The sequence below is a fragment of the Pleurodeles waltl genome, chromosome 10 (genome assembly GCF_031143425.1).
Source record: "Pleurodeles waltl isolate 20211129_DDA chromosome 10, aPleWal1.hap1.20221129, whole genome shotgun sequence".
In the NCBI taxonomy this organism is placed as follows: Eukaryota; Metazoa; Chordata; class Amphibia; order Caudata; family Salamandridae; genus Pleurodeles; species Pleurodeles waltl.
The window spans coordinates 669,908,472-669,924,503 of record NC_090449.1 but is presented as its reverse complement, the minus strand read 5'-3'; the positions used below and the strand labels follow the sequence as shown (position 1 = coordinate 669,924,503).

Here is a 16,032-nt window from a genome sequence, read left to right as displayed (position 1 = left end):
CCCCACTCTGTCTGTGATGCCAGCCAGTCTGCTAAAAACGAAAGAGCCGCCCCTTTTGTGTGTAACTACCAGTTGCCCTGTAAAGTCTGCTTCCGCTTTGAAGCTCACCTTTTGAGCTCACATCTTGTACAATAAATTTGACTTGAGAAACAAGTCAGGTTTAATACATCGATTATTTTGATTCCTTGAAGTGCCACATTTAGCACTCCCATTCAGAGGTAAGCACTACTGAGTTGCCATCAAGAGCTATAACAATGCATTGGAAATTTCGCTGTCCGTTGATATTTCTCAGATGGAGGCATGCAGTAGATATTTCGGTCAGGCTGAGAGTCAAGGTCTTCACAGGGAAGAAAATGTCCATCGTATCCTACTGGGACATCCTATTACCTGTATACTATTTGTTTGAAATTGAATTGATTCTCGAGCTGTGGAGCAACCTGTTAAACTAGGATTGGCAAAGCATTCTAATGTGATCCGGGCAGGAAAAACAGTACCTGGACCAAGTAATACACTCATCAGGATTTAAGATACTGTCATTGTTATTTGATTGCAGCTTGATGACCATATTAATGTGATGTTCAGTGGTAAGACGACCACATGAACTTATCTTTTTCTCTCAGGTTAGATGGAGAATGGACAGACTAAGTAATTTTACCACACACCATCCCATTTGAGTCTCTCACATTATAAGAGTGCTTGCTGGAAATTTCTATGCTAATTGGAGGCATCCTTTTGATTTTTCTCCTCTGAGAATTCCTCTGTGACACCTTCCTTCTGGGAAGAAGCATCCTTCCTCCCTACCCAGGTGGTACTTAAGGAGAGCCACCTGTGCTCCCCAGCAGAAACTCCGTAACAGCTGCAAAAGGCTTGTTTTAGCCTGAATTGTGTTTTACATAGCATTCATAGTACCAAAGAGCTATTTTATGCCAGTTGACATAGTGAATGGGGATGCATTTTGCATCACTGCATGAATCCATGCAAAATATTTTTGCCATGCAGTATGCTTTACTGCTGTCTCTTGGATCCCCTCCTACCCAGAGTTATGGAAGTCTGATAATCTGGTAACTTCTCCTAGAAGACCATCTAGTGGCTGTAGAATATTTATGATGTGCACACAGTGCACAATTAAGTATTCTCTAGCTTCAACATGCTTATTTCTCTCAAAACAGCAGGTGCCATCCAAAGGCTTTCGTTAAATTAATAAGTATTGTATAGAAATGATAAAGGAATGTCGTTATAAGCAGTACAAGACTCCAGAAAATAGCTCCTTATGAGCGCTGCCTGAATACACAGCTGCAGAAATGCACTTTATGACACATTGGTAGGAGGCAATTTTAGGTTACAAGTTAGCTGCATCTCATTGATGTGATACTCATGGTGATCCAAAACATCACCACTAAGGCCCTAGCCCTGTAAATGGCCCACTACTCCCCACCACTGAAGTTAAAGATAACATGGGTTCTGGTAACTCTGCAGGCAAGGAAAGTCTGGCCCATTACAACTTGGACCTCGGGAGTCTATATGAAAATGAGGAATTACCAATCAGTAATTTCAGTTCACATTCCCCAAGTAATTCATCATCGTGGCCCACACCCAGTTTAGCTGTAAACTCCAGGAGAAAGTAAACATCTCATAATCCCTGGTAATTGCTGTTACAAGCCCCAAGGAAATTAAGAGATCTCTTGGAATTAGGCCTAAACTGTAAAAGGTAATGATACATGTTAGGATGTGATGCATTAGATATATATGGGGGAAAAACGAAATTTGAAGTATAGAGCAACTACTTCCCAAACATATGCGCTAACTGAAATGGGTGAGCATTTTATAGAAGAAAGACAAAGATGATCCAATTGGAAATTTATTTTAAAAATCGAGTGTACTTCTGTTGGAAGCGCCTGACAAATTTTAAAATTGCTATGGCTGTTTTAAGGGTTACAGTTGAAACCACTGAACGAAAGCTAACACATATTTTTCCTTTCACTAGGCATCCCTTTTTGGAATTTTGAAAACAATTTACACATTGGGTCATAGCGTTTCTTTGGTTGCCCTCACAACAGGAAGTATCATTCTTTGTGTCTACAGGTAAGCTCACGAAGTAATATTTATGTCATTTTTCTGTAAAATAAGTCATTTTTCTACGGAATTCTTTGTATTCGCAAGGCAAGTAAATCCAGGTATACTTACCTGGTGTTGTGCATATCTCTTTCTGTAAACCAGTGTGTAGCGGACCCGTATGTTAAAATTAAAATAATTGCTATCATCGACGTATAATTATGTTTAATATCATGTAATTTTGTTAAGGTCTCATTTGTTATGCAAATGCTATCCTCCTTTAATAATTTCAATTTAGAATTTCCCTGCCTCCAAAAACGTCTTACTGTAGTATAGAACTCAGGTGCGCTCAGCTACATTTGCTCTATATTAATAGCAGAATTCGTGTGGAAATCATCCCGTTTCGTTATACATGGACCTGGATTCAACTATAAATAACAGCAACTGTCAACGCAGTGACCCCTATCTTTCAAATGTGCGCCCTCCAATTTCCTTTCAATCTCAACCTATTTTGAGAGCAATTTGTTGTTCTGTTTCTCCATGGAGACTTGAAGATTCGCATTCGAGGTTACATGTAGCCACCTGTAAATATACTGCAGTGACTCATCACTGATTGCATTTTCTACATAGTTTCCTGCCAATGTGCTTTTTGAATTTTTATTTTGATCCAATCCTCAGACAAATATGGCAATATGACATTCAGGGTGGCAGCCAAAGGCCAGTAGTGCTATTTATATGATCATAATGTAACTTTAATTGTAATTCGGCTAGGATTACTTCGAAGCTCATGATTGAAATTGTCTAATCCAAGAAATATATTTCCAATCCATTTCAGTGATATGAACAACAATTCAACACATAATGGTCTTTATATGTTGGTGAGATATATCTTCAAGCGAAGCTGCATCTTTTTCAGCATGGTAATGAATTAAGACAAAAAGGTGGATTGAGCTCACTCTGTACTCACAGAAAATAGGTGCCTTTGTCTTTTCCTCACACTTGAACTGAAGAGTTTTGTAGAGCACTGTAATTGTCCTTGCATCACCTTTGCCATGCATTTTGGAATTTCCTAATTTCTTTATTTTTTTAAACAGAGTATTTTTAATTCATTAACCAACAATCAGGACATGAGCAAACTGACCCAGTGCTTAACTTGAGTCCGTGGTCTCCGGTGCTCAGCACCAGCAGTGCCAGCACTTGTGACAATCTGCCACCTGGAGGTGTTGAATGTCTAATGTAGAGATGAGCACAGCAACAGTTGTTTATTTCCTAAATACATACTAAAATGACAAATACCTGCCTCCAAAGCCATTCTAATGGCTTTGAAAGCCTAGAATTGTCTGAAATGTCACAATTGTGGGAATGCGATGGTAAGTAGTTGTGCTGGACGCGCTGGCAGAGGAAATAGGTGGGAAGTTGCAGTGGCCTCCTGAAGAGGGCCCTGGAACGTAATTTGTTTTTTACAAATTAAGCACTGATTACTGACCAGGTTTTTCTGGGACAAATTCTGCATGGAATTCTCAATTCTGTGTAGATTAACACCCCCAATTAAATGGTAGCAGAAGTCTTTTGTGATATTGAACCAGATGTGGAGAAGTATGTAGGATATTTCTGGGCAGGGAAGGCTGTTCACTGCATGGAGGGTGCAGTTTGCGCTCCCCTTGAGTCGTAGAAAGTGTTAGGGGGACCGGGTTGCAATGGCAAGCTATTCTTTTGTAATTTTACAAGCTGAATTTTCAAGCCTGTAAAATCAGGCATTTATTCGCAGATCTGAAAAATTAAAGTGTCAGAATATCAGGGCAGTTATGCTCAAGAAGAGCAGTATCACACCCATGGATGTTACCCCACTTAGTGTATAATTGGGGTTGATGTATGATTATTACTGGTTGTGGTATTAATGTACAACTATAGGTTTCAACCCTCAGAATGAATAATAAATATGGAACTCGAAATTAGGACACTGATCTCTTCAGATTTTTTCCTACTTCCAAGCACTTTTCTCTGAATAAATTCTGCCTGCTTTTTACTAGTGAAATATGTTTTAAAAATCAGAAGGTGTAGATTTGAATACACTACTAGGAAATCCCGATTCAGGCATGAACGTCAATTTATCAAAAAATGCCAGAGGTAGCGGAAGTGACATCACTCGCCCTTTGAACTTTAATTTCTCACACACTCATATTCTTACATCTACATATTTATTTACACTTAGACACCCATTCACACCTTTTCTCCCTCATTTAAACACACTCTAACCCGCAAGCACGCACGCAACGTACATTTAAAAACATTTTTTTTACTTACCGCAGCTGTCAAGGAAGGTCATACCCCACCTTACTGCACAACATTTTTATTACACTAATAGTAAATAATGAAACATTATTCACTAAACATGAAACATTATTCACTATTAGTGTAATAAATGATAAAGGAAAACAGAGTGGAGCCGCGGCCGATAGCCCTAAGCCCTAGGGTCAAGTTGCCTATGTCTTCCCGGCGCTGATTTTGCCACCTCAGTGCAAAATCAGTGCCAGGGGCCGCAAGGAGCAAGCCAGGGGTCGCAGATATGACATCTGGCGACCCCTAAATGACGTCCATTGATTCAGGCATAAAATTCCATTTGCGCTCAGAATTATCGGGAAAAATTAAATGGATGCCTTATTACACTAACAAGATAGTTGAAAGTGCCTGCAGTGGTCTAACCATCCCATCGCTGTTATGAAAGCATGATTTGGAATTTAAACAGCACAGACTGAGCTAGGAGTATAGGAGTCCTACACACGGAAGAGGCAAAAGGGAATTGTTCAAGGCAAAGTAAAACAAACAGCGGCACTACGAATAGCTGTACCTATGTTTAAAGAACCAATGGAATTCACACATTCGTGCACTTCAAAAGCTGCAATCAGCACTCTTCTCATTCAGGCTGCATTACCTTAGGCTGTTTACTACATGTCTTTCAAGTTATTCACAAGTGTTCACTGGACACAACAAACCAAAAACCAACTAACCCATAAACATGTTCAGTGTTCGAATATATGCACTGTGATGCAAGTATTCTTCACAACATCTTTTATTTAAAGTTATAATCAACATTTGACAGATTTTTACTTTCCATATGACTACTATATTGCAGCAATCATCTTGCTATAAATCTAATAATTAGTATATCCGATTGCATGAGAACCCCCAAAAAAGACAACCTCTCTCATACCATTATCACACTCACTCATTTATATATATTAACATACCCCTGGCCTATTATTGAACTGTGAACATTATTACTTGTACGGTTTATACGATTTTAAGATGACAGTAGTCACAACCAATTGGTCCGCAAAAAATATTTACGCGGGGGGCATTGCTAAGGCGCCGAAGATGGCAGAAGCTTGAATCTGGCGCTTGGCTTCGGTCTTGCATTAATTCTGACAATTTTACCTGGAAAACTGAATTTTGCAGCCACAATATTGGGTGGACCCTAAGTTGGAGCCCCTCTGGTGTGCCTGATCTGAAATCTTGCCCTATTGATGACCAGCTGCTGATATGGGCGTTCGATTCGCTTTGTGAGGGGGGGTTGGCCACAGTGGTTTAGGCTGCAGGGCTGACTGTCCTTCGACTCTGCTGAGCAGCAGCAACTCAATTAAAGGGAAATGCTTGCGGGGCAAGGGTCAGAGGTGGAGCCCCGACTGTGACCACTGGCGGCACAGGACACATCAGCCAATCCCTGGGCTGGGTCCCTGTTGACCTCCAAGTGGATTGCCATTGGCTTCTGCCCTTCACGGCCACACTGGAGTTGGTGCAGCCCAAGAGCACCTAACTGGTGCCAGAGGATACAGGAAGGGCAACAATCATATTTTGGGACTAGACCCTCAAGTTGTCACTAGGGAGGTGAAAGAGTATAAACACATCAGCAAAGAGGGGGCTCACAAGGGGCCTTGACTGTGGCTGCCAGGTGCATGGGGCGCTGCGGTCGTGCCTCAGACTGTAGCTGCCACACCTTACATCAGCTGTGAGTACAAGGTGGATGGGTGGCGGTGAGCCGTGGTGCCTGTTGGCTTCTGCTGCGTGGGAGCTTCAGCTGTATGCTGTGGAAATGACCTTCATCTCTCAGCCTAAGACAGGCAGGCGGCTCAGGCGCTATGCACATGCCTGTAGGCAGGCTACTGAGATGGAACTGAGGTGGTGAGTGGTGAGTGCTCACTTGGGAATCCCACCCACAGTCATAAGAAAAGCGGGGCACTGGTTTGGACTGGTGAGCTGTGGGTCCACCACATTTCAGACCAGATGGATGCGCAATAATCAAGCATATAGGTGGGGCTGCCACCAGCTGGGAAACAACAGAGGGAGGGTTTGTACAATAGATATTCTGCTTGCTACCAAAGCCTGGGGAGAGAAGCCAAGGAAAAACCACAATAGGAACTAACCAAAGCCTGAACCTGAACAGTCTGAGACCCTCCCTCCCCAGCTGGATGGACTGAATGCAAGGGGCCCAAGAAACTCAGCCATCCACTCACATTTAGATAAAGTTATAGCTGCCATTGCCAATACCAAAAATATCCTACATCAAGACATAGGTGTGGTCTCAGTAGGCCTGGGCCTCCTTTGGACGGAACATAACAAACTGTCTGATAGGGTGAAAGCTGTGAAACACATAGTGGAAGAACTTAGACCTGAACATAATGCACTTTCCCACAAACTGCAAGACCTTGAAGGACTACTGCAACTGTTGGAGCAAAGGGCCGAAGACGCAGAAGGCCGTAATCACTGCAACAATATTAGAGTGGTGGGACTTCCTGAAGGAAAAGAAGGCAAGGACATGGTGGGGTTCTTAGAGACCCGGCAGAATACATCAGTGTCACATGTTGGCCTTACACCATTCTTTGCTTTAGAGAGGACTCACAGAGTCCTGGCACGTCCCTTGTCACTGGGCAGCCCACGTCACCCTGTGGTGGCGTGTCTCCGACACTGTAAGGACAGGGACACCATTCTGCAGAAGGCATGTGAGCGTGGCCCATTTATGTTGGGAACTGGGAAAGTACTGATATTAACAGACTTTACTGCGAAAAATGTAAGCTCAAAGGGCATCCTATCAGAATGTCAAGAAAGCTCTCCAGGGGGAAGGGCTGCAGTACTCGCTAATCTTTCCAGTGAAATTGCGAATCATCCAAGATGGCAACACACATTTTTGTGTCTCATCCAACGAGGCCTGGTCTTAGCTAGAAGGCTATAAATCAGAAGGTACATACAAATCAGAAGGTACATACTTGAATCTATTAACGAAATCCAACAAAGTCAAGCATCTATTGAAGAAGAGATCTTGGGGCATCGACGTGGGATCCCCACTGAGCAAGCCCTGTCCTTCGCAAACTGAAAAAGAGAGATCAGCAGCTCTAAAAGCGATGGTGGAGTGATGGTGGAGCTGGTGTCGACTCAAGGATCTGAAATTAGTACTGAGGGCTCCTCACCCCATGGCTCACATTTCTCAGATATTCAAAACTACTCCCCCCTCAGGTAACCCCTCAAACAGCAGAGGACTTGATTTAACTTCTGTCCAACATGTAACTTCACCACAAGAGTATAAATATTACAGTTGGGGCCCTGCCTAGCAGTCGATACGACTGGATCAGATGGAGCAGACTGCTGATCGATGGATTCAATAATGGGTTCCCGCCCTGGATGCAGTCTCTGAATTATTTTCAAATAGCCTTGATGGATTGCAGATGTGGCCAGGGCTGGGCTTTTGAGCGAATAGCTTGATTGCCCACCCCTAGAAGGTCACCGTTACCAGCTGGTTAGAGGCTATGATTTTGTAATGATGTTCCTTTTTCATTGTTATTTGTTGTTATAGGTTGCGACAGCTGGCCATTGCTGGGCTGTCTTTGGGTATAGGAATTTGTGGCAGGTGTTCTTTTTGTTGGGCCAGGGGGTCCTAAGCTAACTGGGGGGTGAAATTGCATGTGGGGGGTGGGTCGGGACCACTTACCCTAACCTTTACACGACTTATACCTGAATGGCTGAAGTGGGTAAGACTATGACTTTCGTCACATGGAACATTAGGGGAATGGGAACCGCCCCTAAACGGCATAATATACACAGGTACCTGTGGCAATGTTGTGATGTACACATCTGTTAGCCAGGGAGGATGAACGCCAATGCCGCAGGTGGAGGGACCACGTTTACACAACAACTTACTGAGTTTACTCCCATTATGTATTGGTTAAAAGCATTCCGCTGGTTATGGAGATAACACTGGGAAGTGTTTATGCCACGAGCCAGGATCAGTTAACATTCTTTCGTAAATTGTCCACACCTCTAGCCTCCACGGGACTTGGTAACATACTCTTGGGAGGGCATTTTAATTGTGTGATGAATGCAGACATGGATAGGTCTACTCCACCACTACTGGGTGCCCCTGCTTGTAAGCTATCAGAGAGCTTGCACACTGGGACCTATTTGAAATCTGGATAGTACAGCATGACCAACTGCATGGATATTCATTTTATCCTCCAGTCTATAAGTTGCACACAAGGTTGGACACGTTTTTGTGCTCCGCACCAATGAGTAGCCAAATATTACACACAAAATACCTGTAGAGAACATTGTCTGACCATAGTCTCCTCTTAATAAAATACTGCCCCATAATGGAAATATCAGGTATACTGTTGTCGAAGCTTAACCCCTTACTGCTGGAGGATATTCCCTTATGAACGTTAGGGTATATTTCCAAAATAGCCACGGGACTGCCTCTAGTACCCTGATTGAATGGGACGCATTTATGGTGGTGGTCCGGGGACATTGTATAGGATAGATGGTAGGGAACAAGAGGGTCTTGAAAGAAGAACTCAGAACCCTGGAGGACAGGCTATATAACCTGGATAATAATCTGGGGCAGGGGGACACAGCTAATACCACATATAGTGAAACCAGAGATGAGTACTACAGGGTATTGGAATGCTTACAGTGCTTGGACTATGGCGATTATATAGCTAGAGTCCATGAAAAAAAAAGAAGTGAAAGGGGGACATTTATTATCGTGGGTATTTAATTCAACAATTAGACGACTTGAGGACGTCCCATTACACAAATTCTCCTAGAACGGGGAATTGTGTCTTACACCCCGAAGGATATCAATGCCACCTTCCATAGATACTACGAGAATCGCTATTGTAGTCCTCGACGGCCACAAGAAACTGCGCTACTGGCATTTTTATCTCCCTTCCTGTCCGTTGACGGCAAGACTAGGAAGGCCCTGGGAGACCAGGTGACAGTCCAGGAAATTAGAGCAGCCATCAAGGAGATGGCTGGTATGAAAACGGCAAGCTTTGATGGGTTGCAGGTGGAGTTCTATGCTGCCTTCCCCTCCGACCTGGCACCCAAACTACAGACATTATTTGAGGACTCGTTCCAGCTCGGGACACTACTGGACTCCACGAGGGAAGAGTTGGTGATATCTCTTCCCAAGACCTCTGAGCTGGCCACCCTGGCATTGGCGTTTTGCCCCTTATTCATTTTGTACATGGATTTTAAGATTCTGAGTAAGATACTTGCCATGTGACTAGCGCCTCACATGCATGCTTTGGTGCACCCAGACCAAAACAGGTTAATCCCGGTGAGAATCACTTCTCCGAATATCTGAGGGTTATTTCATGTCATATATCACCCAGAATTGCCCAACTAACCAAGTGCCACACTGATGTCGATTGATCTTGAAAGATGATTCGATTCCATTGACTGAGACTTACTATTTGCTGTTATGACAGAGATGGGACTTGGTGATGCGTGTGTGAACTGGGTCAGATTGTTGTTTGCGCGCGCCCTGTTGCCAGAGTTACAACTGGATCCATGGTGTTCTCCTAATACAAGATTTATAGAAGCACCAGATAGGGGTGCCCACTGTCGCCACTTCTATTTGCGTTAGCCATTGAACCATTGGCTGTTTTATTTCGACTGCAAGTCCCTGATCTTGAACTGATCTTGGGAGATGGATCATACATGATTTCCCTCTATGCAGGTGACCTGCTCTTTATTTGAGAGATGAGCCTACAAGAGCTCCAATTGCACTTCACTACTGTCATCATTTGCAACGTATGCTGGCTTAAAAGTTAATGTGGCCAAAACACACTTGTTACCATTATTTGCAGACACAGGGCATCTGCCAATATTCCCAAGGGGCTTGGCCTGGTTCCCTACAACATTCAAAAATCTGGGTATCAGAAAATTCCACTCCCCAACCGATCTAATAAATGCTAACTTGGGCACTGCACTCATGTCTTTGTGCTCACGCATGCAGTTCTGGAGAGCCTTAAAATTACCAACAATGGCAAGGATTCTCTGAACCAAGATGGTAAGGTTACCTAGATGTTTATGCTATTCCTCCAACTTACCAGTCAAGGATCCAACATCGTGTTTCAGACAACTTGATTCCCTCTTGTGGGAGCTGGTGTGGGACACAGGTCAAAATAGGGTCTCACTAGAGATCTTCCGAAGGCCACCGGGGGAGGGGTGCCTCGGACTTTGAATTATATTACCTTGCGGCTCAGCTGCAGTGGGTTGCACAGTGGTTGGATGGATCACATCTGTTTGAGCTAGGCTCACGAGAGCAGGCATTGACCAATCTGTGCTACTGGCAAAGCTGCTTAAGCGCTTGGTGGTGCTCCCTCATCATGATCAGCTAGTCGAGGTGGCACTGTGGTGTTGGAGGAGATGCTGCTGCCGCTCTCTGGGGACCTCAATGTAGTGAGGGAACTGCCTCTGATTGTCCTTCAACATGGTGATCCACTTCTCTTCTTCACACAAGCCCAACTGGCATACTGGGTTGATGGGGGATTGCTTTCAACAAGGAATGCTACTCTCCTTGGCAGATCTGATAGAACAATATGGTTTACCACTGGGCCAATTCCCAACATATCAAGCCTTGACTCATACGTTTAGGACACTGTGTCCTGGAACTATCCAGGAAGCTGAGAGACACTGAGTGCTGCACTGTGTACTGCCTCTGGGGTTAGCCAGACACTTGATAAAGTGGCTATATTAAGCTCTTTTACAGTTCACTATGAAATCCCTGCTAACAATCAGACGGTGATGGGAAGTGCTATTGGGACATAAAGTCTCGGAGGCCGATTGACAGAAGATATTAGCCTGCCCACAAAAAGTCTCTCGAAATAGTAGACAAATATATTTAGTTTAATTATTGTCACATGACATATTTAACACTACATAGACCACAAGTTATCTATGGGGGCCACCTTAGGCTCTGTCCACGCTGCTCTCACCTAGATACTGACTTTGCACATACAGTATGGGTTTGCACCATGTTCCAAAACTTCTGGGGGGGGTTGTTGCCAGTCTCAGTGATGCCTTGGGGTGAGCCCTCCCATGCACAGTAGAGGTATGCTTACTGTGCTTATTCTCTAGGCCGAGTCCTAAGCAAGCGGGTTACAGATTTTTAGATCTGGCTTTAATACTGGCTAAACAGGGAATAGCAAAATACTAGACTTCATTGGTGGCTCTGGGGCGTGCTCAGTGGACCAGAGAGGTCGCTAAGTGGACTAGAGTGAGGAGAGAGCATTACTTAAAGATGATGCACAGGATGAGCGAAGGAGATCCATGGTAGGACTTTGGTCAAAGATATTGGGCATATGGGAACATCCAACGGAGGATTCAGATTCAGATGCTGGGGTGGAGTCTGTGTCTCCAACAGAACTAATGGAGTCTGCTGAGTGCCCTTTACCGGGGCTTACATCTTGAGGATCCTGGATATGTTGCCTTGAATGGGCTGAGCCAGAGGTGCAGCCCTCTGTTTTGACTCCCTAGCATTTTCCCCACAAATTTTCATATGTACTTCGCTACCCTAAAGACTTATCAGTAACATGAATTAAATCCTCCTTTCGAAAGGACCGTAGTTGAATTGTTACAAGTACAGTTTTTAGATTGTAAAATTGTGTTCAACAGTTGTTTACGGGCTGTCACAGACTCTGGGTTATCCTGTTGATGGAGATACTTTTGATGAACTAAGATTAACACAATGAACCCTCCTGCATACTGGGGTGTTTTTATCAGTACTGATCTACTGTACTGGATGTTTTTGGTGAGTTTTTCTTGTTGCTTGTTGTGTTTTAAATGGCAGGACATATACCATTTATTTTCTGCATCTGCCTGCAAGTTATCAAAGTGTTGTCTAGCTCTGATGTACTACGTTGTACATGACTATGCAAAAAAAAAAGTGTCATGGCGGGGTCGGTCAGCACTTGGGAGGCTGTGATTTCATGGTAGTCCGGTGACCCGGGCTGCCGCCGTTGGGAGTGGAGCGGCATCGGGGTTGGAGAGATTGACCGGTCTTTGTTGGTTTTCGTCGGTCACTCGCCAGGGGTCCGGGTGCCCAGGACGCTGAATGAGTGATCATGCATGGAGAAGTGACGGATGTATATATATAAAGAAGAAGAACTGTAGCGTGAAATTTTGATTTAAGGATAATACTGGTGGTTTTGACTGTAGCTGGAGATTTGATTTCAAGTATGCGGTGTGGATGCCAAACATGTGAATGTGTATGAGGGATAAACATTTTATACTAGGGTTTCTTTGGTCTTTGATAGAGGGTTTAAATTAAGGGGCATGTTAATTTGGGTGGATATATGCACTTAAGGGCTATCTTTGGATTCTGTGCTTGCACAATGGTAGAGGTTTTTAGGAAGCATGATCACTGATATGATGTCTTGGGTGCTTGAGCTTTTGGGGAGTTATTGGTTTCCATGTTTGCATGAAGGTGGTTGTTTAAAAATGCGTTGTTGCTCATGCGGTGTTTGGGTTCCTGGGCTTTTGCTTTTGGTGAGTGGCTGGTGGGGACTGGCTGGGATTGTTCGATCTTTTTGATTTTGATGTTGCTTTGTTCCTGCTGGTGGCGGATTGGGATGCTGGACTGCTCTTGGGCTCTGGGGCAGTGGTGTCTTGGGTGCTGACTGGTTTCATTGTGACACTCATTGGGAACATACACCTCCGCAATCAATTTTTATAAAAGGTATTTCCCTGTGCTTGGGTTTTGTTGTGTGTGCCAGACTATGATTTGGGTTACTCTGCCAAGGTGATGGGTCTTTCCTTATTTTAGGAATGGTGGTCATCGGGTTGAAAACTTAATTCATGTTTTACATATGGTAGCTTACTGTGTTCTGGCTGTGCTTTTGGTGTTATTGTTAAATTTGTTTTGGTGTTGAGGTGCACTTTATGTTATGATTTGGTGTTATTATTTTTGGGTCACAATGTGAATAAAGATTGGTTACCCTCCAAACAAAAAAAGCATGTTTACGCAGACTAAGAAGAACAAATTTCACAACCTTCTACAGGACGAGATATAGATCCAACCCTAAACTACATGCAAAGGCTTTATGTCACAGGGTTTATATTTCTTACTAATACATCTGAAAAAATATATACTTACACATTCTAATCGATTGATTCACAGGGTACAAAGTTTAAATCCGTACATACTCTACAACTGAGAATACCTCCAAAAAAGTTATTCTTAGAGTCTGTCACCTAGATAGTCCGTCTATTTATGTTAAGAAAATATTTGTGGTATATTTTTCGAATCATCATCTATCCCCTTGAAACCTTAATAGTGCTACCCAGAGAGTAAATCTCTTTATGTAGGTTTTGGTAAAATGTATTCTTACACATATTGTTGAACGTGTTTTGTAGATAAAAATGCCTATCAGAACATCAGCACAGGTATCACAGATGCATTTTTATTGCAGTAAACTTTTTTTTTTTCTTTCTGGGAACTGATTGACTAAAGTTGCTCACATAAAATTAGAGACTAGCATTGTTTGTGTCTGTCCAAGAAGTGAATTAATGGATCCGCGTATTAAAATGCACTTTCTACAACGTTTAGCAAAGAGACAATAGACATATGTTTGGCAGAAATAATCAGTTTCCCAAGACACTAACTGTAACAACATAGAGAGATAAATAATTACTTTGTACCATTGACCAACGTTCTAAGCAAATGAGCATACCATTACTATATGTAGCAATGTGTGTTATTAGCTACAGTTGAATATATGTATTCCAGCTACTTGAATTCACACCAACATTCTACACATAGCTTCAACTATGGCACAATAAAGTTTTACTTCTTTCTATATCTTCTCTTCCTACAGTCAAACGCCGCATACACTCATACTGAATGGTATCAGCAAAAGCAACAGATGAAAAAGCATTTTTCCTTGTGTGGGAATCCTCTTTATGATGGCTGCTCTAATGCGTGCAAGGTGTCCATCAGTATTAAAATTAAAGACAGACGATCCCTGGAATGAAAAGATTTGCAACAGGCAGCATTTTAGTCTCAAGGATATAGAGAAATGATGTGTCAATCCGGCGGTCTAAAGATAAAAACAGGCAATCGCTAAGGTGAAACACCCTTGCAATGGGTAGGATTCTAGTCTAATAGATATAGAATAAAAAAGGCCGCCTATATAGCATATTAACCAGACAGATTACCTTTGAATACAAGAGCCCTATCTCGGCATGGCATTGTACTCCTGCATGGACATGGAAAAAAGAGAAAGACCAGAATGCAACAGAATGTCTCATTATCCAAAAGGAAATCTCATAACTTTGTCCTCTCTACAGGTAATACATCTGTTTACAGTGGCTCGTCTGATGTATACTAAAATTAAAAGTAGACCATTACAAAATAACAAAGACCTGCCTTAGACACAATGGGCCAGATGTACGAAAAGATTTTGCACTCGCAAACGGTGAGAATCGCAAAAATCGGCCGTTTGCGAGTGCAAAAACGTGGTCTGTGATGCATGAAAGGCATTCGCAGACCAAAAATAAGAAATCGCAAAATTTGCGATTTTTTGCGGTGTGACCTGGTTTTGCGAGTCGCATTTTGCGATTCTGTATTTCCAGTATGAAATTGCGAGGTGCAAAATGCGAGTCGCAAAATCCAAATCGCAAATAGATGCATCAAAAAATCGCAATTAGCGATTTTTCGCAGAATGGCATTTTGCACATGCAAAATACAACCAAGTGAAACCAGGTGGTAACCAGGTGCAACCTATATAAAGAGGCCCAGAATGTCTCAGACTCTTTTCCACAATGGCTGCATTCTACATCATGGCGAGGAGGATGAGGATCTTGGCAGGTTTGAGGAGAGGGAGGAGGAGACAGGAGCGCATTTTCAGAGTGCGCATTACACTATTTGACCTGACAGAGGAGGAAATATTTGAGAGGTATAGGTTGAACTCAGCCATGATACTTGATCTGATAGCTGAGCTACAACCCATACTGCAGCGCAGAACACTAAGGACTCACAGCATACCCACCCATGTGCAGGTATTATGCTCCCTACACCTACTCACCTCAGGGAGCTATCAAGGGGTCATAGCAGCAGCTGGGGGGGTGTCACAGAGTACCCTCTCCAGATTTTTCAATGCATTTATCAACGCCATGCTAAGCAAACTCCAAAAGTACATCAGATTCCCCCACACCCCACAGGAAATACAGCAGACAAAGATAGAGTTTTACCAGATAGCACAGTTCCCCCACGTCCTAGGTGCCATAGATGGCACACATGTGGCAATATGTCCACCATCAGTCACAGAGTATGTGTACCTAAACCGTAAATACCAACATTCCATGAATATACAGGTAATATGCAATGCCTCCTATATCATAACTGATCTCATGGCCAGGTACCCTGGGTGCACACATGATTCTTACATCTTTCGTCACAGCGGCATTCACACAAGACTGCTAGCTGGGGAGTTTGGTGAAGGATATCTACTAGGTAATGTCACTCTGTACACTGGTGCATAGATGACAAACCCATGTCAGATGGCAGAGTTACTCATCACACGCAGTACGCACCTACATGATGACGCCCTACCTCAATCCCGCAACACCAGCAGAACGGAGATACAATGCAGCACACCCGCAACGTTATGGAGCGCACATTTGGCCTGCTGAAGAGTCGCTTCCGTT

At 43.2% G+C, this 16,032-nt stretch overlaps 1 protein-coding gene across 1 annotated transcript in view; it reads left to right on the top strand.

The window, feature by feature from the left end:
- The window catches only part of VIPR2 (vasoactive intestinal peptide receptor 2), an 880,953-nt gene that overhangs the window by 578,050 nt on the left and 286,871 nt on the right, over positions 1–16,032 (top strand). Inside the window, exon 5 of the mRNA XM_069211169.1 lies at positions 1,985–2,082. Coding sequence (XP_069067270.1) covers positions 1,985–2,082 — 98 coding nt within the window. The remainder of the gene's footprint in view (positions 1–1,984; positions 2,083–16,032) is intronic.